This window comes from Heptranchias perlo, chromosome 9 (assembly GCF_035084215.1).
Source record: "Heptranchias perlo isolate sHepPer1 chromosome 9, sHepPer1.hap1, whole genome shotgun sequence".
Taxonomy (NCBI): Eukaryota; Metazoa; Chordata; class Chondrichthyes; order Hexanchiformes; family Hexanchidae; genus Heptranchias; species Heptranchias perlo.
In genome coordinates this window covers 58,822,606-58,842,994 of record NC_090333.1, presented here as the reverse complement: position 1 = coordinate 58,842,994, position 20,389 = coordinate 58,822,606, and the positions used below count along the sequence as shown (strand labels likewise).

Here is a 20,389-nt window from a genome sequence, read left to right as displayed (position 1 = left end):
TAGACTCATTATGAGATGCCTTTAACCTCAGAATATTTGCTATTAAACTACTCAAACACAATAGGATCAGTTGCATCCAAATAGGATAAATGTGTGATTTTTGAGAAATCCTGATTAGATTATATGATGTAAAATAATTTTCTTCCCTTCTGACTGCAGTTATTTTTACACGGCTGTTTTTAAGGTTGTCATTAGTAGCACATGCTTTTAATATTAATTTGCAGTCACTGATTAAATTTTCATACAACTTTAAAGTTGAACAAAGCTTCTTTAATAAAACTTTAATGCAGGTGGATTTGTGATACTTAGAAGTATTATCCATCTAATTCTACTCCAGCATTTGCTTTCAAATGTCAGTGTGTAAAGTAAGTTGCTGCATACAGATGTCTGACATTTTAAACGGTGTGCGTTGCAATTGTGTAATTAATGCTCTTAGCTGGAGTGAGTCAAAGTCTTTATGTAACACTTAGATTTGCTTTTTGAAGGTAAATTGGGTTTGACAGTGAATTATTTCAAACAAACTGACATGCGTGGAGTACTGAGTTGTCTAGAAATGCTTTAATGTTACATTGAAATGAATTTACCTGTTTAAATGTGCAATCTGTTACAGGGAAGTAAAAAGATATTAGCATTTTCTGTCCTGTATTAGGAACATTAGTTTGTCAGTTCATTGTGGGTGGAGAGAAAGAGAAAAGGTATTTCCATTTCAAATAAGTAAGGTTGGTAGTTTTACAATTACTGTTTAGCCTGTGTGCCCTTGAAGTTCTCCATTGCTTGATGGTTTTGCACTCTGAGCAGATTGCACAGGACAAGTAAGAGAGAGCTCCTGTTTTAAGAAGCTACAGAACTCTCGTACCCCAATGACTTGGTGGGTAAAAGTACTCTCTTGTCTGGCACTGATCCATATGTTACAGTAAGATCCCAACCCCAGTCTCTGCTGAGTTAGCTATTCTCGTGCAGGTTAGCAGTAAAGGTATTACCTATAGCAACATAGGGGTCCCTGAGCTAGAGATATGAAAAATCAGGCTGGGTCTTTGCTGATGGTCACTATCCAGTGACCTCTGCTGGAAGTTGTGTTTGTGTGGATGTTAGATGAGGACAACTAGTTCAGGAGCAAAGACCCTGCCTGATATTTTTCACCCCTCGAGCTCAGGGAACATTGTGTTGCTACATATTTGAATCACTTGCTGTCCAGATTCACCCAAGAAGGATGGCCACTTGGGTAAGGTACTAGATGGGCTACTGGTGCCTGTGGAACTGTACCCCAGTATTAGTGATTTCTTCAGAAGAGGAAAAAATTGCTAAAGAAAAAAGAAAAGGTCATACTTAGTTTATTGTCTAGGTAAATCCAATTTTTAGCTAATTTTGTGCAGCCTCTGATTTTCAGTGCTTGAATTGCTGTGTCAAGTAAAGATCTGTATTAATTTACTGTTTAATCTCTCTGAATCCTCAATACTTTCACTTTAATTCTTCATTGTTACCTGTCACAATGATTTCTCCTTCAGTTACAAAAGATGGACAATCAGGGCTCCTCATCCGGCCCTATTTCTTTTTTGATGATTTTTGCTCTACATTCACCATCTTCTCACAGTTCTCGTATCCTCTGTGTGATGCTGAATTACGAACCTCTTGACCACCTTGTCCTTTGATGGGACAGTGAAAATTTTTTTGTTCAACTCCACACTCTGGCTCCATCTTAATCATCAGTTATGGACATTCTTGTCCTTAATTGACCTCTTGTGGCTCTCCTATCAACTAAAAAGTTTGCTTTCCTCCTTTTGTGCTAAATACTTTTTTCTCTCAAACAAAAGTCTGCCCAAGATTTGAATACTGCTTCCATATTTGGAAGATCTTCTGGAAGGGATACAAGAAAAGGCTTGTCTGAGTACCCCACCCTCATCTCTAGCCTCCAACTTTTGCCTATCTATTTTGTTAGTACTATTGTGGTCTATGCTGCTCCAAACCTTCCCCTCTCATTCCCTTTATGCTCCAAATATATTGTCTTTGACCCTCCTCCTCCATCTTCTCTGTTGAAATCAAGAGTCTCCTACTGTAACTTATTCTTTCCTGGGAGCACTCCCTTTCCTTCTTCCTAGAATCATTGTTTTTAAAACCCAAGCTTGACATCACCTAATCAATACTTCCTGATTTATCTCTGCTTTTCCTTTTTCCAACTGGTGATGTCATGCACTGGACTTTGTCTGTTACTTCTCTTTTTTTCTCTCTGTATATGTATGTATGTATATTATATATAATATATATTTCCATTAATTTCTGAAAATTGACATTACCAGTCTTTTTTCAGATGTTGATGAAGTGCTGTGCATTTCCATAATCTACCCTCTTTATTCCTAAATTCATGCTTTCTGTACAAACTGGTCGATGTAATTGAAGTTGGCCATACCTGGAGAGGATTAAAGGTGCAGAATGAGCAGCAAGCGAGAATATAATGTCTAGTGGGACTAGAGAAAAGGAGCTGAATAAAGCAGCTAGTTGCACACATGTAGTATCCTGCAGCAAACATCAGATGGCAGCAGCAAGACTTTCTTGCAAAGGTTTCTTTGCAGCTTTGACAAAACATAGGTACCAGGCACACAAGGCAGCTTTGGTTTTCAAAGACAAACTTGTACAAGAATTATTTTATTGTAAAATGCAATTTTCTGTCTGCTTATAAAAGACACTTTACAGTTTGTAGATCACATACAGGTCAAAAATATCTATTTTAGAACAAAAGAAAAATCACAAATGTAAGGACTGCTGCATGTTTTAAGTTTTTTTATGATAAGGTAGTGGAGGTAGCATGCATGTAGAAACCTAGCCCCCTGTTTGAGGCTTCAAACCAAGCTACTGAGAAATCTAGATGTGTAGAATTTCCATTTGTGTGATGAGTACAGGAAGTACAAACACAATCCTCCAAAGGGTCACCCCACTTAGCTAAATCCAGAGCACTGATTAGCTTTTCCAGTGGGGTTATGTGGAACAAAGTGGATGGAATTCTGGTCCCTAGCGAGGGATCTAGCCTCCAGGTCGGCTGGTCGGTTAACAACGCACTGGTTCAGGTATTGGATCACTGAGATTCCGGCAGAAGTAAACTAGGTTCTGAACTAGTTGGGGTCCAGGATGATATACCTGGCAAAGAGACCACACCTTAACCCACAAGGATGGCTCTAGTTCATCATTAGGCAATTGACAAATATGGGTTTGAGCTCAGTGGGTGGCCAGCAGGTGCCAGGCGCTCCTCTGAAGTAGCAGGGTAAGAATTACAGTCAGATAAAATGTGCAGACGCATTGCCAGCATCCTCCCAACCGCAGTTCTTCGACAGCACCTCCCAAACCCACGACCTCTACCACCTAGAAGGACAAAGAGTGTAGGCACGTGGGAATAACACCACCTGCACGTTCCCCTCCAAGTCACACACTATCCTCACTTGGAAAGATATCGCCCTTCCTTCATCATCGCTGGGTCAAAATCCTGGAACTCCCTACCTAACAGCACTGTGGGAGAACCTTCACCACATGGACTGCAGTGGTTCAAGAAGGTGGCTCACCACCACCTTCTCGAGGGCAATTAGGGATGAGCAATAAATGCTGGCCTTGCCAGTGATGCCCACATCCCATGAATGAATTTTTTTTTTAAAAAGAGTAAGATGTGCCCATACTTTATCAAATGGTGATTCTACCCGTTAGAGGTACTGTGTTTCAGCAGCTGCTTACACTCTGCAACCCAATTATAAGTACTAAGCCTTGGATCTCTGAGCATGTGTTCTTATGCCCAGCCTCTGGGTAATACCTTCCAGTAGCTGTTATCTAAACTCTTGACTTTCCTTATCAGTTATACAGTGGACTTGTGCCTTCACTGACTGGCACAAAGCAGCTTGAGCTGTGCCAGCCACCTTTGTGTTCTCGATGACAGACCTGGTGCTGTATATAAGGTTCACTCATCAACTAGTTCATCTGGGTCCTGAAACAGAGTTGTACCTGCCTGCTGGCTGAATCCCCCTCCAAGGTACTCAAGTGTAGGCCAGAACTGCTTCCCCTTTTTGCCATAACTCCATTCACAGTTTGGTCCTGGATTGTGCATGCTTACCTCGGAGTTCTGAACTTGAAGATAACTGCCTGCACACGTCCTGTATGTGACAACCTACAGTGGGACTTTGGCCTTTTTCAATAACAGTAAAATACCCTTCATTCCTTCTCTGCACAGTCCTGGTTGTCTGTGTCCAATCGATACTTTTTAGAGCTCCTCTTAAGCTATGCACCTACCACTATTTCCTACTGCTTAGTCTATTGTTAAAGATTGTGGTAGAGTGCATTACAGCCCCAGCTGAGGGGATATCATCAATGAAAAGTATTTTTAGAAATACCTGGCCAATTGAGAGTCTGTCCCTTGCACACCTACCTAACACATTATTGAAGATGATAGTGAAAAGGCAATCCTCTTGAGAGAGGTTTAGTGAGTGTCTCAGCAACCCTTGGCTGTATCTTGGTTGCTCAAGTATGTATCTGGATAAAGTCCAAGATTTGGCACTGTACACCCATAGCTTCCAGGCATGAGGTCAAAAATCTTTTGAAAATTGATGAAAGCAATGTAAGTGGATTTGCTCTGAAACTTAAAATGCTCTGTGATCTTGTATAAAGTCACCACCTGCCCTACGAATTCCTCAAGTGAAATCCAGCACGTTCTTCGCTGATTACTTGGCGGGCTTCCAAATCATCTGATATCACAACTCAAAGAACTATATATGAGATTCCACGGTAGTTTTCAGCTCACTGCGATGAAAGCACGGCTACACTCTGAACTTCTAAGAGTATGTATGTCTGAGTCTTATTCAGCCTCAGAAGGACAGTTCCAAGACATCTTTTTAAGAATTTAAATACCATTTTGGCAACACGATGTCCCTTCCAGCAAACTAGTTAAGACCCCTATTTGTACAGCATGCTCCACCAGCTTTTCTAATCTCTATGCAGCTGAGTCTTACTATGGCTTATTGGGTTGGATACCAACTCAGCATTGTGTTCTGTCCCAATTCTTCCTGGCCTCAGGGGAGTCCTGCATCATCTATCTTTGCAACAGCTCTTGCTTGCCCTGCAGAGTGATAGAGCTACTGCAAAGATTTGCTTAGCATCTCTCCTTCACTCTGCAGTTACCTTAACAGGGAGTGCTAAGTTACTGAATGGCTGGCAGGGTCTAGCTTCAGCTGGGAAAGCAAGAAAATCGTTAGCCATATCAATGGCCATTGAGTCAATTGCCATTGAGGTCAAAGATCAGCCATGGCAGAGCAGGCTCCAGGGGGCTTATGGCCTACTACTCCTCCTATTTCTTAGGTTAGACTCATAAGAACATATCACCAGTCTTTGGTTTTGTGGTCAGCAATATTTTTCTTGTGGCTCGATCGCTTATAGCCACTCTGATCTGGTAATCACCCTTCATTGTGAGATCAGCATCTTGTCCAAGACACCCAAGAACTGCCTTTTTTTTTTGCTGAAGGTAACTGTCCAGATGCCCAAGGTTTCCCAATAGTGTTGAACATGGTCAATGGAAAGCAAGAGCTATGCCAAGCTGTTCACAATTACATCATTGATTGCTGTGCCACTCTCAACCTTATGTTACTACCAATGGAATTGATCAAAAGGAAGCAGAGGGCACTGCTGGCAAATGGTATTATGCCACCTGCCACATTCCAATCATATCTAAAGAGAAATTAATGGGCAGTCAAAAAAAATTATCCTGCAAGGCCATCTAGCAACATATCTACAGTCTTGAGTGTGCTCTGAGAAATATACACAGTTCCCTAAGCCAAAACCTAGCCTTCTTAAAAAGTATCTTTACCTAGCTGAGGCTAGCTGTGCATATCTTGACCACGCTGTGAGACGGCAATATTTGGGTCCACAGGCTGTTTAACTATTTAATAGCCACAGAACCTTAAGTAGCAGATTATGGACCACTCCATGTTTCCTGTGAGGCATAGGTGTAAAGCCTCTCCTGGGGAAGGGAAAGTTTTCTCTGGCTTCTTACCACCCTAGATTTTAATTCACAACTAGTGGCATATCTCTCTTACCTGTGTCTGTTGTCTGTGTTTCTTTCTCTCTCACTTCTGTCAGATACCCTCTCATAACCTATTTCCTCTTCTATTAGTGTCCCTCAGAGGTTTTACTTACTTTCAAAATTAAACCAGCTTGTTTTTATATTAAAAAAATCTATTTAGGATGAAGATACTATGTAGAATATTAGAATCTTACAGCACAGAAGGAGGCCATTCAGTTCATCATGTCTGTGCTGGCTCTTTGAAAGAGTTATCCAATTAGTCTCACTCCCCTGCCTTTCTCCATAGCCCTGGAAATCTTTCCTTTTCGTACATATCCAATTCCTTTTTGAAAGTTGCTAATGAATCTGCTTCCATCATCCTTTCACTTGTAAACAATTTTACAACACCAAGTTATAGTCCAGCAATTTTATTTTAAATTCACAAGCTTTCGGAGGCTACCTCCTTCCTCAGGTGAACGATGTGGAAACGATTTCCACATCGTTCACCTGAGGAAGGAGGTAGCCTCCGAAAGCTTGTGAATTTAAAATAAAATTGCTGGACTATAACTTGGTGTTGTAAAATTGTTTACAATTGTCAACCCCAGTCCATCACCGGCATCTCCACATCATCATCCTTTCAGGTAGTGTATTCCAGATTGTAACAACTTGCTGTGTTTAAAAAAAATAACCAGCCTGGCTCTTCTGCCAATTATCTTAAATCTGTGTCCTCGGGTTGTCGTCCCTCCTGCCAGTGGAGACAATTTCCCCCTATCTAAGCCCTTCATAATTTTGAACACCTTTATTAAATCTCCCCTTAACCTTCTCTAAGGTGAAAATCCCAGTGTCGCCAGTCTCTCATCCCTGGTACCATTCTAGTAAATCTCCTCTGCACCCTCTCCCAGGCCTTGACATCCTTCCTAAAGTGTGGTGCCCAAAGTTAGTGATTTATAAAGGTTTAGAATAACTTCCTTGTTTTTGTATTCTATGCCTCTATTTATAAAGCCCAGGATCCCATATGCCGTTTTAGCATAACATATGTCTGCCTCTAGCTGTGTCTGATTCACAGATGTCAGTAATTAAAATTTTTATACTTTAACAGTTAATAAAATACAGGCAATAATTAGGTTTGCTTTTGGCTTCAAAATTCATTTTTTGAAAAATGATCCTAAATTAGGATAAGTAAAGACTATCCACTTAATACACTTTGATATGTATAGAACACAAGCTACAACAAGTGTGTATTTAGTGTACATTTTACTCATACATGGGTATTTTTTTTTTAAAAAGAGGCTAATACAAACTTTACTTGACTAAAGCTTGTCTTTTAGCCTTTCTCTCCATAATTCTGAAAAACCGTACAAACTACTAGAAGCTAAAGAAGAATATTGCAGCAGTTTAGCAGTTTGGTACTGATGCGTCCTGAGAAATGGCCCCACACATCTGGCTGAGGCCTTCAGGTAGAAACTTTAATAAAGGTATTAGAAAGTAAATTAATAGACAAACTTAATTCCTGTTGTGAAATATGTAAACAATTTAAATTTTTTTGTTAAACCTTATTTTGGACATTAGAAACTTCATTGAAGAAAAATGGCAGATATTGTTTTCAGCAAGCACTTGAGTGAGTTGTAGGGAAATGATAACACAGCAGCACATGGTGATATGTCCAGGTGAACAGTGGAAATCCAATTAAAGTATGACTTAGTTGCATGACAGGTAACTGTGGATATATTAATATTGGGACATATTGGAATTCCAATAAAAAATGTTTACATAGCAATTTTCAATGGAGCACATGGCCGACATATGAATTTTAATAGGGATGCGACATTATACGAGGGGCTAGAGTTTTTCACATGAATTAAGTTGCAATTTTGTTTAGCAACTGAAATTGAAAATGCTAAAATATTAGAGATGGACTTTTTTACAACATATAAAAGGAATACATTTATCTTGGCACTTGCTTTAGTTAGTGCATTGTTTCTGTTGTACAGATGCTGTCTTGGGCTGAAACTGGGCATTATGGTACAAATGAACATTACACAGATTGTGAAAAAAATATTTAATAAAGTAGCATTATCCACAAAGTTTCCATCTTGAAATGAAGATCATAGTCTTGAACATACACTAATGTCTCAGCTCATAAAAGTCTCTTTATAAAAGTCCATGCAATATTGATTTTGTCTATGTCTACACTGTTGTTTGTACTTCATATCAGTTTACAGTCTATTTCTTCTGCTGGTATCCAACCAAGCTCCTTTGTTTCCCTGACATTTCCAGGTAAGTAACAGTTCTTCATGATAAGAGTGAACTGTTGTCCATGTGATTCTATACAGCTCCGTGCAAGTACAAGGCAAGGAACTTACTGAATGTCTCTGGACAATATCCAGACAGCCCAGCAGGAACCTAGAGAGAAGAAACCATCAATCTCTGAACACACGCAGATAACACAATGATCTACAAGTTTTGGAAACAAAAAATCTTACAACTCTTCTGCAGAAACCTTGTCCAATTAACTTAGTGTGGGACTCATATGATGCAAACCATGAAGAAAGCTTACTTACAATAAGGTCCAAGTTTACTAGCTCATTGAAACTGATCAAAGTGCTCAGTTAAATGCACAGTAAGTTCAGTCCTTGGTCTCAGCTGAGTAGGCTGAGCTCAGTCATTGTGATGGTGAGACAATACAATAGGGCTAGGAGAGCAAGCGAGAGAAAAAAAATCAGCCAAGGTTCCTACACTGCTGTAAAGTGTGACATCCACATAAGAACTAACCCAATGACATGCCTCTCGAGGACTAGCTATTAGGGTGAGGTAATGGAAGGCTGCCGCCATCAGCGTGCAGGGCAGGTAAACACTGATACAAAAATGTTTCACTGCCATTGCTGAAACCTTTTATTAAGCATCACTTCCCTGACAATTCCACTTGTACTTACCTGGACTATTTTCTTTCTGATTGTTGGGAGGCACTTTGCATAGTCGTACAGCAGCTGATCTTGGTCCAACCAAATTAGGTTTTTCACACCATCATTTGATTGTAGATCTGTGGTATTTAGCTGTAACACCAGGAACTGGAACATCCTTCCATTCGTAGCAATACATTGTACTGTGATAGGATTGTCCAACACCTTTGGCTCCTCCTGTGAGGTAGAAAATAGTAAGTTAGCAGGTGCACCTGCTATCAGCTCTCAACAGTTGCAAAACAATGTTTTATTCTATTCCATACATTACAGATGAAACAATCAGTACAATAAACATGATTCCAGATCATTTCAGCTACATTCAATTATGTGAAGAGAAGTCAGACATTAAATTCAAAGTTCTCTATAATATATCACACTATAAACAACTGAACATAATTATACAGAATATTTTAGCTGAGCTGTGCATTAAAAGCCTGTTAGGTTAGATATAGATTGTGTTTTTAGGAAATTCCAATTTTTCTTGCCCTCATGGGACTGTTTATCTGAGTAAACCCCTTTATCCACCACACTTAACTTACAGATAAAGGGGTTTCAGTGAGCCGCAGCCATGCTTCCTGCAATGATTTGCTAGTAGATGCCAGGTGGGACGTTCCCTTCTGATTTTTCCTGCTCCCCAACTGGGAGATGCAACAGCTTCCATTGGCACCATACCACTAAATGGTACGGAGCTAAAGTTGAATGCCATTGCACTACCAAATTCAAGTACTTTTAACCACACAAACATATTAATTATAAGTGGAATTCCTACTTTAACTGATACAGATTGCACTATTTGTACCAGAGACACCAACACTTACACCATAAAGCAGCTTGGCCCTTGCTAGGGCATTTGCAAATGTGAACATGATCATCTTGGCCCTCAGTGGTTCTGGTTTGAACCTTGCCATGGTAATAGAGGACTCTGTAATATACAGTGTGTGCGCGTGAGGAAAAGGGTACCCATCACGGAAACCTGTATCAACACAATTAAGAGATTTGTAAATGGGTGAGAGGAATATATATGTAGGAGGTGCTAACTACGTAAAGAACACTGCAAGTAAACCCCACTGACTTGAGAGTGCTTGATTGTCTAAAATTAAAATACACTTTCATTTTCTCAAAAATAACATTATTAAACTGAAATTTTAAAATAATTTTCAGATGACATTTATCCCTTTTATGCACCATTAGGGATATTTCTTTCCTTCCTACAGTCCCTTCACCATACTAGTCCCCATTAACAGCACAAACAAGCAAGTGATACTCAGGGTTTTGCCAATTTAACTCTCTAAATGAGTGCTAAGGTGCATGTGAACAATGCTGGTAGACTGATTTTTTTTCACCTTCCCCATTGATTGGTGAATGATGGATAAGAAACTATTTCCTGCCAGTCACACTACAGGACTTGTACCAAAGAACCTTCTATCAAAAAACCCACCTGTATCATTGCGTACTTCATAGACATGTGTTTGCTGCAGGTCAATGTTAGGAGAGATGGGATAGAAGGACGGGAGGGCGTGGCTTTCAGTGCTTAATATCTCTTCTTTTCCTGCTACTGCTGGTAAAGGCTGCTTACTACTCAAGAGGATTCCATTCAAACCACAAACCCGGAATATGTCAGACTCTGCAAAGAGAAGAAAATATTCATTAAACAGTGAACTGACAAAAGGACTTGAGCCACAGTCTTGTACAATCAGCTGCCCTATAATTTTCCCTTTCCTGAGGGTGCTGACTCCTTGCTTGGGTACAGCTTCATGGGTGAGGAAAGCTGTAGACTGCAGGAAGATTTCAATGGACTGGTCAAGTGGGCAAAAAAATGGCAAATGGAATTCAATCCAGAGAAGCGTGAGGTAATGCATTTGGGGAAGGCAAACAAAGCAAGGGAATACACAATAAATAGGCGGATACCGAGAGGTGTAGAGGAACAAAGGGACCTTGGAATGCATATCCACAGATCCCTGAAGGTAGCAGGACAGGTAGATAAGGTGGTTAAAAAGGTATACGGGATACTTTCCTTTATTAGCTGAGGCATAGAATATAAGAGCAGGGAGGTTATGCTAGAACTGTATAAAACATTGGTTAGGCCACAGCTTGAGTACTGCGTACAGTTCTGGTCACCACATTACAGGAAAGATGTGATTGCACTAGAGAGGAGACAGAGGAGATTTACGAGGATGGTGCCAGGGCTGGAGAATTTTAGCTATGAGAAAGATTGGATAGTCTGGAGATGTTTTCTTTGGAACAAAGGAGGCTGAGGGGAGATTTAATTGAGGTATATAAAATTATGACTGGACCAGATGGAGTGGATAGGGAGGACATATTTCCCTTAGCAGAGGTGTCAATAACCAGGGGTATAGATTTAAAGTAATTGGGAGAAGGATTAGAGGGCAGCAGAGGAGAATTTTTTTCACCCAGATGGTGGTGGGGGTCTGGAACTCTCTGCCTGAAAGGGTGGTAGAGGCAGAAACTCTCAACTCATTTAAAAAGTACTTGGATGTGCACCTGAAGTGCCGTAACCTACAGGGCTACGGACCAAGTGCTGGAAAGTGGGATTAAGCTGGATAGCTCTTCTTCGGCCGTCACAGACACGATGGGCCGAATGGCCTCCTTGTGTGCTGTAACTTTCTATGATTCTATGAAAAACTTCAAATGTTGAAAATCTGAATAATGCTGGAAGCACACAGCAGGTCAATCAACATCTGAAAATAGAGAGGACAGATCATAATTTTGGGTATAAACCCTTCATCAAAACTGAACCTAGCTTTTCTTTTCGGGTACCTACTTCCTTTTTCATTCCAGTTAGAGTTGCTGAATAACAGGAATCTTTTCTGTTTTTCAGCTGTGCTATGGCCAATAAATGCGTGCTTGGCTGAGATCATAATCAGCTAACTCAGCACAGACTGGGTTCAAACCTGGAACGTTCAAGGCGATATGGCTCAACTTCACAATAGAAAGTGCATTTGTCAACTGAGGTAGCAGGAGGGCACCTAACTGCCCTATATTTATTTTTTGGCACAGTAAATGCACTGAATGCTTCTTACTCAAAGTTTTGAAAAATACTTCTATGGAATTATATACCACAGGAGGCCATTCAGCCCATCGTGCCTGTGCTGGCCCTTTGAAAGAGCTATCCAATTAGTCCCATTCCCCTGCTCTTTCTCCATAGCCCTTCAAAATTTTCCTTTTCAAGTGTATATCCATTACCCATTCAATTATTTTGATGAAAAAATTGCTTCTGGAATCTTCAAAGGGTTAATGCATAAGCTATACTAAAATCTAGGTGTTGAGTCCTCAGTTTCTGATTCAGGTTCTTCTTTGTTTTACAAAACATATAAAATATAATATTTGATTAATCATTAGCTGGCTGTTCCTGGTACCTTCTGTTACATTAACTAACGACTTATGTTGATCATAACCAGAAAATCTGAGCAGGAAATAAAGGTTTCCTAACTGCCTAATCTAATTATTTTTATTAAATACCTACGGGCACTGCAAAGTAATAAACATACAGCCCAAACCAGCCTTAAAGATTCATTTCTTTTTGTTTGCTTTTACTTCAAAGCATTAAAAATAGAAATAATTTATATTAAGCACATAAAAACATTAATTAGTAAATTAATCTTATGAAAAAATCAGTTCATATTATAATATACCTGTATTTATTGAAGTGTTTGAGCTTTCCAGTAATAATATTTTTGAAGTACAATTACTGATGTCATGTAAGCAAATGTATTTGTGGGATATTGTCAACAGTTTCCATGAATGGGCAAAACCACATTTTGTTTTTGTTAGAAATGACGCAGAAGAGTGTTGCATTTGCAGTGGGTGAGAATACATCCTAGAAAAGGATTGCCCCTTTTCCTTTTCTGGTGATGCCCATGAGCAAAGACATTCTTACACAGTGCTACTCAAACAGAAGTCCCACTGACTGACCTCTCTCCCATATTGCTGCCACACGGTAATTTTCAGCCAGCATCCTGTTTCCAAGTGCGGGAAATCGAGGCTGCAGGGTCCTGCACAAGTGTAAGAGATCCTGCAACAGCACAGGGCTGAAAAGGAAAAACATCACAAAAATTAACAAGAACGCTGTCTCTCACTTCCCCTCCATTTTGTCATCCAGTGTCAGTTTACAGTCCAAGATCAAGTATATCAGCCAGCTGAATTGAAGCTTCCTCCAATCCATCCCAAACTCAGAACAGCATCCCCAACTACATCAATGTGAAATTTCATACTTCGTACATAAGTTATCCTTACGACCTCTTGAAGTGAGTTCACCATTTTTTGTGCCAATTAAGGGACAGTTTTGTGCTGTGGGCTCATACCTTTTAGCAACTAGATTGAGACAGTGAAAACTTATTTCAAATACCTTTCAAGCTAGCAGAAAGTGTTTCATTCCATCAGGTGTTAGTCGTGGTTCAGTGTTAGCACTCTCGCCTGAGTCAGAAGATTGTGGGTTCAAGTCCCACTCCAGGGACTTGAGCACAAAATCCAGGCTGACACTCCAGAACAATACTAAGGGGGTGCTGCACTGTCGGAGATGACATTAAACTGAAGCCCCGTCTGCCCTCTCAGGTGGACTTAAAAGATCCCCTGGTACTATTTCAAAGAAGAGCTGGGGAGTTCTTGTCCAATATTTATCAGTCAACCAACATCACTAAAACAGCTTATCTGGTCATTATCTCATTGTGTCTGTGTGCAAATTGGCTGCCGCGTTTCCTACATTACAACAGTGACTACACTTCAAAAGTACTTCACTGCTGTAAAGCGCTTTGGGATGTCCTGAGGTCATGAAAATTGCTATAAAAATGCAAGTCTTTTTTTTCTTCTATCAGATGTGAAAGGACAGTGCACTAACTCGCTGCACCAGCCAATTCTTCAATTTCAAATCCTGTAAGGAATTGTGTTATGCCTATAGCCAGCCAACTTATGACCAGGGAAGGGGAAGAAGATAGGAACACATACAGAGCAGCAGGAGAAGGAACCAGAAAAGGAGCAGGCTGCAAGAGAAAAGTGAAAGAACCATGCTTCAAGGGATTGCGAGGATGGAGGAAAAGGAGGGGAAGGATGATTTGGTTGGTGGGGGGGGGGGGGGGGGAAAGAGAGGAGGAGGAGAGCTTTGCTAAGTCTCTGTTTCTTTTCTTTATGGTGGTGTGCCACTTTGTGTGGGGGTTACATTATTGTGTTAACATATGTAGCCTACTCACTGCTTTTCCCACACGTCTCCAACTGGAAATCTCTGCACTATGCCACAAAGGAAAGCCAACAGGATGGGTAGGCCCCAGTCTCAAATCAGGCAGTTGCAGACTTTCCCTACAAGGGGGTCCTCAGTGTGCAGTTGATCAGGGGGAAAACTTGAAAGCTGAATTTTAAACACTCAATAAACAAGGGAAAAATACACTATCTTCAAGGGAAACTAAAATGCTGGCTAATGGGGAGGATATGACTCACTCCACAAGTGGTGGGAGGCTAGAGTCCACCATGACATGCAACTGTTTACATACAGAATTGCCATTATAAATTGCATTGGCAGTTTTAATTGTAAATGTTGACATAAAAGTTACCAAAAATCATGACAAAGGGAAGTAATGCTTGTTGGCATGAAGTGCACACAAGATTTTTATAAAAGCATGAGAGAAAGAGAATGAATGGATGAAATTGTGGTTGTTTGCCAGATATAATTTTTTTCCACTCAAACTCAAAATTTATCCACCCTGACCTAGTCGATAGATTGTGTATTAATAGGTCTGCCTGTGTTTAAATCCTTTTTGTATGTTTGTAAAAATGTAAAATCTATTAAGAATAGGAGACTTTTAAGAACACAGTCAGATCCAGCCTAAGTATTGTGAGACTATAAACCACGACAAAAAATATCAGCAATTTACAGCTACTACTTCATAATTGTTATTGAGCTGGAACAAACCTCCAGGATTAACAGCATTTGCTGAAAAGTCCATTCAATTAAGATTTTTAAAAAATGATCAGAAGCACACAGTCTTAAACAGTCTGAATTCTTACAGGTGAATTAATTTACTGATGCAATTATGGAACAACGTAAAGATCTGAGGCTGAGACGTGCAGTGGTGCTCTGTACCATGAAACAGCAAGGCACAGATTTGGCCTATAGCTGCTTTTATGTTATCAATGGGTCTTGGGAGAGCAACCCGCATGGACCACTCTTTTCTGTCTGAAAAGTGTAGCTGGTCTCGCTACAGACTGGCTGCAAAGGTGGGTCCCAGCATTTTGCACGTGCACAGACTGCCTTTGTCACCAACAACTGAGACCATTATATCACAACAGGGAAGTGCCTTGTATATATATTGGCGTCATGTCATAACTACCAGAATGACACTGATGCAGTTGGAACAGTGCAGTTACTGCAAAATGGAGCAATCAGGAAGACCCAGTTAAATAAAAAAGTCTTCCCAGCCATTGATCTTAAAAATCCAATGAAGTTAGTTTAACAATATTGCCAGCGGCACAAGAACAATATAAAAGCAGCTTGATTCCCCATGAGCAACAAGATAAATAACATAAGCATCATAATCAGCCATCTGTGTTTCTCTTGGCTGGGGTAGAGTGTAGCGTGAGGAGCCATAAAAAAGGAATTAACATTTTAAATAGAAGATCAATCTATAGTCATGCCATAGCTCAGGTTTCACATCTGTAATATACATAATTAGAAAACATGCTTAACTGATAGACCAATTACTACAAATTTGGCAACCTCTGATCGGACAATCAGACTCTAATCTTGTTAGAGTTCAATATCACAATTTGAGTCTTCTGATGTACTAAATGCAGGTATTCGAGTGGAATAGAGAAGCTGCAGTAGGTTAAGGATTCCTAATACAATATTATGCTTTATAATCTCAGTAACACCCTAGTTTTTCTATTTTAGTTTACATGATCTATACAAATGACCCAAACTTCCATCAAACCAACTGCAAACATATCACAGTATTACTTTTGGTTTGCTGTCTAAGTTTTCTCCTCCCCCCCCCTCGACGGCGCTGACTTGAGCTGAGGTACGGTTCTGTAGGCTGGTCCATCTCCTAACACTATTAGGAATATCTCTTAATTTTTCCCACTTTAGATGAAATCCTTTTACCGTGCAGCATTTTTTCCCCCCAAGAACTGCACAAAGAAAAATTCAAACTTTAACACGTTTAACAGCGGCATGCCTGCTCACCAAAACCGATCTCTTTTGGGACGTATTTCAGTGGTGGTCCAAAAACGAGCATGACTGATAGCTGCCTTAACCCGCTCGTCCTGGTCTTCAATGTGATTCACAGGATCTTCGGCTATGCTTAATATCTGCTTAGGAAGGCCCTCTATCAGCTTAGACTTGGTCAGCCAAAGAGCTTGTTTAACACCTGGAAACAAAAATAAATCCTAATGTGTGCAAAATTAAAAAAAGGCGACACTACTATAATAGGACAGCAAACATCACAATAGTTTTTAAAAAAAAATTTATATAGGTACTAGTAAATTGCCTGTGGCATTGCCCAATGCCTGTTAAATGAATACAAGTTTATTTTTATACACAAAGTGACAAAGGAATTGGGAGAGAAACTTCAGAAAGTTGCTCCACAGAGCCACAGCTACAATGTGACAGCTGACAAAGCAAAATTGAATGGAAAATGTTGACACAGCAATTTACAATTGTAAAAGTTGCAGTAGCATAAAAGACCATAAATTTTACAACAGGAAGTAAGGTTTGTGGACAGGAAGTGCGTGTCCTATACAAGATTTTTAATGATACATACATGCAGTTTCTACTGTTTTACTGCCAAATTTGAGCTGGAATTTACTTGATGATATCCCTTGCTGCTGGAGAACGTCTTTCAGTACTGATAGACAGTTCAGTCTGGCCAAGCCATTTCCACCACCATTACAGTGACATTTGTAGCTGGGCAATCTGGTATCAGTACCACCCTTCCAAACAATGGTACATTGTGTATCAGCATTGCATGACTTTCAAGCAACTAAAAAGTAATGGCTATTTCAACAGGGGCAGGTGGACAGAAGTGACAGGCATCCCTGGGAGCAAGTAACCAGCAGGTAAGAATTCCTCAGTCCACACTAATCCTAACTAACCTACCTCACAATATTGAAATTCACTCAATGAGTAACAGTAAGATGCTCATTTTCCGCCGTAATGAACTTAACAAGTCATATTCTTAAAAATAGAGCATTTCAAAGTATCCATGATTGTTGGCAAGTCATTAGCTAGAGAAAAACAAGCCTTCTCCCACATTTCTTTCCCAAGATGACTAGTTATCTCAATCTTTTATCCACCTACTCTAGGATGGTGTTTAAATTTCAAAAATGCACCATCATAATGGGTATTAAATGGAAATGTAAATTAATATGAATATAAAGTACATTAATTGCTTAATCCAGCGACCCTTATTTTAATTACTGTATATCAGAAAATATTGCTGCAAAGCACAAAAATTTATTTTACATAATTTTGATTCATCAATGAAAAAGTAGGTGGACAGCAACAAAAACAATTACCGTAGTGGAACATTTCCCACCTAATACAGGGCCAGATGGATCCTGTATCAACCTACACACAGTAGTAGCTATTAAATCGAGATTATAATTCACACAGTGATCACGTAAGTTAATACTTTATCATGCAGAATAAAACAAAGAACATATCTTTACACTGTACGCTGTAGCAGTATACGCTACATTGTCACTGCGGTGTCTAGAAAAAGCAGGGAATGCTTCCAAAAAATATCTACATGGTTTGCCCAATAAACACATCTTCAATGAGAAAAACAAGCATTCCACCAAATACTGTAGAAGCTCGAAGTTGAAATGATGGAAAGTGGTGAATGGGAAGGTCTGGCACAAATTTATTTGAGAACAAAATTTTCCCAATTTATAATACTGTTATTCTAATTAAATACAGAAGGAACGAAGGAAATGAGTGCCTTATGTAAACTCCTGAAACATAATATAGTAAAGTCTACTTAAGGAATTTGTTTCAGTTCAGTTTTGATTCCTATAAGCAGAAATACACCTGATTGATAATTTTAGACAGAAGTTTTAAATATAGTAGCAAATATTAGGAAGCAGGTTCGAGTGAAACATTAGGGAGCAAGCTACAAAGTAACATCAGGGAACTCAGGAGCAGGTTACAAAGACTTTCAAGAGTCATATTTCAGACACAGAAGAGCTGCACGTGGTTCGGGAGATGTTGACTGGGCATCCCTGATCAACCGCAATACATATATTTGCAGTGTAGTATGCACATAAACATACAAATACATTAGTGGTCCCTGAGCATGGTACACCCTTGTTACAAAAAATTGTACCTATTGAGCGCAGACTATGCTTACATCTAAAAACAAATATTTCTAGGGACAGTTTGCAAGTAACTTCAGTTTCCTCTTCCATCCCCAATCAATCTTCATCTTGCTCAAGTTTCATGCTTCATCTGATCCTTGGCAGCCTGTTGCTTCTCTACTCTACCCAAATGACTAGCTCTTTATCTATACCAAAGTTAGATTCTCATTCTATTTGGCATCACTTCCAGCCATACTTTCCCAGGCACACCTACTCTTTGGACACTCGGTTACTCTTTGTTCCCTGCTCCTCTCCATTAGTTACTAATCTTTCAGCCACTCCATCTCCATTCTCTGAAACTCCCTCCTTCGATCCCTCCAGTTCAAAATCCTCCTCTTCAACCGCACTTTGCATCTGCCATTTTTCCTGCTTTATGTAAAATGCTTTGAGATATCTTTCAGATGTTTTTCCTGCCAGAAAATTCCATGGGCACTAGGCACTTCTCTGGTATCTCACCTCCAGTGATCGTTCCTCATGGCTGAATTTAGTCCGGTTTATCACCAGACTACAAACAGAGAAAATTATAACCAAGGCAAACACCCACATACAGGTAGTCTCTAGCAGGGGTAATTGGACTGTGATCAGAAGATGGAATCTTGTCCAATTTTCCCCACCCTTAATCAGGGAAACCGAGGCCAATTGTACCAGCCCAACTGACATCACCTAACTCAGCACAAACCAGAGATCAACTAGCCAGAGGACTGAAGAGTGCGAAAATGGATATAAAGCCAGAGGAGTTTGCAGAGATAAAGCAGGGCAGGGCCATGAAGGGATTTAAAAACAAGAATTTCAAATTCCATGCGTTAGGCAACAGAAAATGTAAAGGAGGACAGAGGTGAGGGGCGAGCAGAATTTAGTGTGGAACAGAATACTGGCAGCTGAGTGGAGAGATGGGTCGCCAGCAAGAGGACATTCGAGAAATTAAGCCTAGAAGTGACGTGTCCGAGATGGGTCGGAGGTGGGCAGTGTTGTGGAGATGGGCAGTCTCAATGATGAATGGGAGGTGGAGCTTGAAGCACAGCTCTAGGTCAAACAGGGTACCAAGGTTTTGCACCATCTGGTTCAGCTTGAGCAGCTGGCCTGGAAAGGGGGCTGTAACCCGTGGCAAGGGGTCCAAAGTTCATGTCAGAGGCTCACAAGGATGTCTTCGGTCTTTCTGGCATTCAATTCTAATTAATGCCTTTAGTTCCCAGACATTATTTCTGATGCCTTGCGCAGTTGCAGATAAAGATTGTAACTCCGACCGACACACTCAGTCTCCTCGCTGGACCCTTTCCCCTCACTATTCATAGATTGCATCATCGAGTTGTGCCTCTCGCACACGCCGAGGGTGGGGCGAGAGCTCTCCCTGTTTCTGAGCTAATAATGCCTATTTAAAGCGGACCCCTTCTAACGAATGGCAGCGGGTATCTTCTACACTTCAGTGGGATGGACCAGCTCCCAGCTTGTACCCGGCGACGGGCTGCACAGTCCAGTCCTTACCCTCCAGCACCTTGGTTCTCTGGTGAAACGTGTAACACGGCCTCTCCTTGTACAGCGGCATTTCCTCGTATTTGGGCCCCCGCCGGTGGAAAGGGTCTTCCCAACCTCTGTCCCAGACCGGGTACTTGGGGTTGGCCAGATCCGGCACGTAGTGCATCCTGTCCCAGTAAGTGATGGGCTCCAGGCCGGGGATCTCCACGGGCTCTGACTTTGTCTTCGGCCCCGGGGCCCGGGTGACCAGACCGGCAGTGACATTGCGGAGACGGCGGCCTGTGAACCCAGGCACTAAGTTTCCCGCTCCGACACGCGAAGCCCCACTCCACATCGCGCAGGGGGAGCGCGCCGGTTAATCGCGGGCTTCGGGAGAAAAATCAGGCCCTACCCCGTTACTCTGGCAACAAGGTCCCGAAAGGCATGGCAGGAGTTGAACTTTGACTCCCAATAGCGAGCGGGGTTTGATTGACATTGGAAGTGACCGTACAGATTTAGAGTGATGTCATATGCAGCCAATGAGAGGAGAGAACATAAAGTGGGCGGATTCACAGGTGATAGTAGGTAGTGA

The 20,389-nt window shown here is 40.8% G+C and overlaps 1 protein-coding gene across 1 annotated transcript; it reads right to left on the bottom strand.

Moving 5' to 3' along the window:
- Nucleotides 1-8,068: 8,068 nt before the first annotated feature.
- On the bottom strand, nucleotides 8,069-20,259 carry mrpl37 (mitochondrial ribosomal protein L37). Its single transcript, XM_067990556.1, has 7 exons — nucleotides 19,828-20,259; nucleotides 16,175-16,358; nucleotides 12,919-13,034; nucleotides 10,424-10,609; nucleotides 9,804-9,958; nucleotides 8,959-9,162; nucleotides 8,069-8,428 (listed from the first exon to the last, which is right to left on the bottom strand). The coding sequence occupies exons 1-7, from the start codon at nucleotides 20,150-20,152 to the stop codon at nucleotides 8,351-8,353; spliced, it is 1,248 nt and encodes a 415-aa protein (XP_067846657.1). The 5' UTR covers nucleotides 20,153-20,259; the 3' UTR covers nucleotides 8,069-8,350.
- Between the last annotated feature and the right edge of the window lie 130 nt (nucleotides 20,260-20,389).

Bases quoted from the DNA above. Each gene is read 5' to 3' on its own strand.
- mrpl37 (XM_067990556.1), bottom strand. From the start codon at position 20,152: ATGTGGAGTGGGGCTTCGCGTGTCGGAGCGGGAAACTTAGTGCCTGGG. The intron at 13,035-16,174 runs GTGAGCAGGCAT...TTTCCTTTTCAG, and splicing joins CCCAAAAGAGATCGGTTTTG to CCCTGTGCTGTTGCAGGATC. The intron at 9,163-9,803 runs GTAAGTGTTGGT...TCTACCTCACAG, and splicing joins GGGCCAAGCTGCTTTATGGT to GAGGAGCCAAAGGTGTTGGA.